The 1,362-nt window shown below is 68.5% G+C and overlaps 1 protein-coding gene and 1 non-coding gene across 2 annotated transcripts in view; both read right to left on the reverse strand.

The window, feature by feature from the left end:
* Positions 1-1,010: 1,010 nt before the first annotated feature.
* On the reverse strand, positions 1,011-1,081 carry H696_00057. Its single transcript has one exon. It is a non-coding gene; the product is annotated as a tRNA-Gly (tRNA).
* Positions 1,082-1,292: 211 nt separating this feature from the next.
* H696_00058 (hypothetical protein) overlaps positions 1,293-1,362 on the reverse strand; it is a gene marked incomplete at both ends in the record, with an annotated part of 1,321 nt that continues 1,251 nt past the window's right edge. Inside the window, one exon of the mRNA XM_009493891.1 lies at positions 1,293-1,299. Within this exon, the coding sequence (XP_009492166.1) occupies positions 1,293-1,299 (7 nt within the window). The remainder of the gene's footprint in view (positions 1,300-1,362) is intronic.

The raw sequence follows: 1,362 nt of genomic DNA on the forward strand, positions 1-1,362 counted from the left end.
GACACGCTCACGTCGTGAAGAGGAGGAGGAGGAGGGGGGGTGGGGGGGGGAGGAGGAGGAGGAGGGCGAGGCAGGAGAGGGGCGCGCGAGATGGAGGGGGTGGGGTGGGGAGGGAGGGGGGGTGGGGGCGGGAGAGGCGAGGAGGGCAAGAGGAGGGGTGGGGAGTCGAGGGCTGCGGGAAACCCGAGGGCGGAAGCCCCTTCTCGGTCGCATCTTTTGTTGGCCAAGCGGCAAGCCGGTTCGAGCCCCGCGCACATGCACGAACACTTTGGTGTTGCCCTCGGTGCGGGCGCCCCCCGGGAAGGATGGTGACCGCGGGCGATCAACAAGCTCCCCCCCCCCCCCCGGGCAATGGCCCGCCCATTAGGCGATCGGATCGGGGGGGGGGATCCAAAAAGGGAAATGTTGGGCCACCAATCGGGCATGTCCGACGTAATGTGACCGACGGCCACGTATGCGCGTGTGAGTGCGGGGGCGGGGGGGGGGGGGCCGGGCGCACCACCCGGAGGCCAAGCTGTCCGGCCTATAAGTTCCGGGAGAACGTTCGGATAAAGGACAAAGTTCGTGGGGGCCTTCGCCCTGCTGCCCTTCTCCGAAGGGGGCCCGGGTGCCGAGAGCATGCCAGGGAAAAGAGGTCACGGGCAGGGGAGGGGGGGCAAGGCGGCGGGGGGGTGTGACGCCGCGGGGGACACTTCCAGGGGGGGCACCCGCGCGAGATGCGACCGCCGGGCGCGAGTTGGCGGCGCGCATGGGGGTGCCCATGCCCCCGTGCCTTGCGAAAAAAAAAGAAAAGAAAAAAGGAGCTTCCCCACCCCCGGGGGAGGAGGGACCAACCCACAACGGACAGGCGGCGCGCGGGCCGGTGTGCTGTGCGGCGGCCCCCGAGAGAGGTGGGCATGGGGTGGGGGGAGGGCGAGGATGAGGCCCCCCCCCCCCCCCTCCGCAGTAATTGTTGTTGTTTTTGAACCTCCCCCCTTGGCCGGAGCCGAGGTTCGGCAAAAAGAGGAGCATGCGTCGACCGGGAATCGAACCCGGGTCTACCGCGTGGCAGGCGGCAATTCTACCACTAAACCATCGACGCCCATGCTGCCAGTCGGTCGGCATGTTCGGCCTAAATCCACAAGCCCTTCGGCTCTGGCAGGCGCGAGGCGGCACCAGCGAAAGCACCCCCGGAGTTGGGCAATGCGCCCGGTCGCGGGAGGGTCACCACGCGGGCAGGGAAAACAAACAAACTAAAACAACAACAGCATGAGGCCAGGCCGGGGGGGACCTGCATGTTTCAGCCAAGTGCATCAGGGACTGGGTCGGCCCGCTCCGGCAGGGGAGCGACAACGGACACAGGGCAAGGGCGGGCGGGGGGGG

This window comes from Fonticula alba (genome assembly GCF_000388065.1).
Source record: "Fonticula alba strain ATCC 38817 unplaced genomic scaffold supercont2.1, whole genome shotgun sequence".
Classification (NCBI taxonomy): domain Eukaryota; order Rotosphaerida; family Fonticulaceae; genus Fonticula; species Fonticula alba.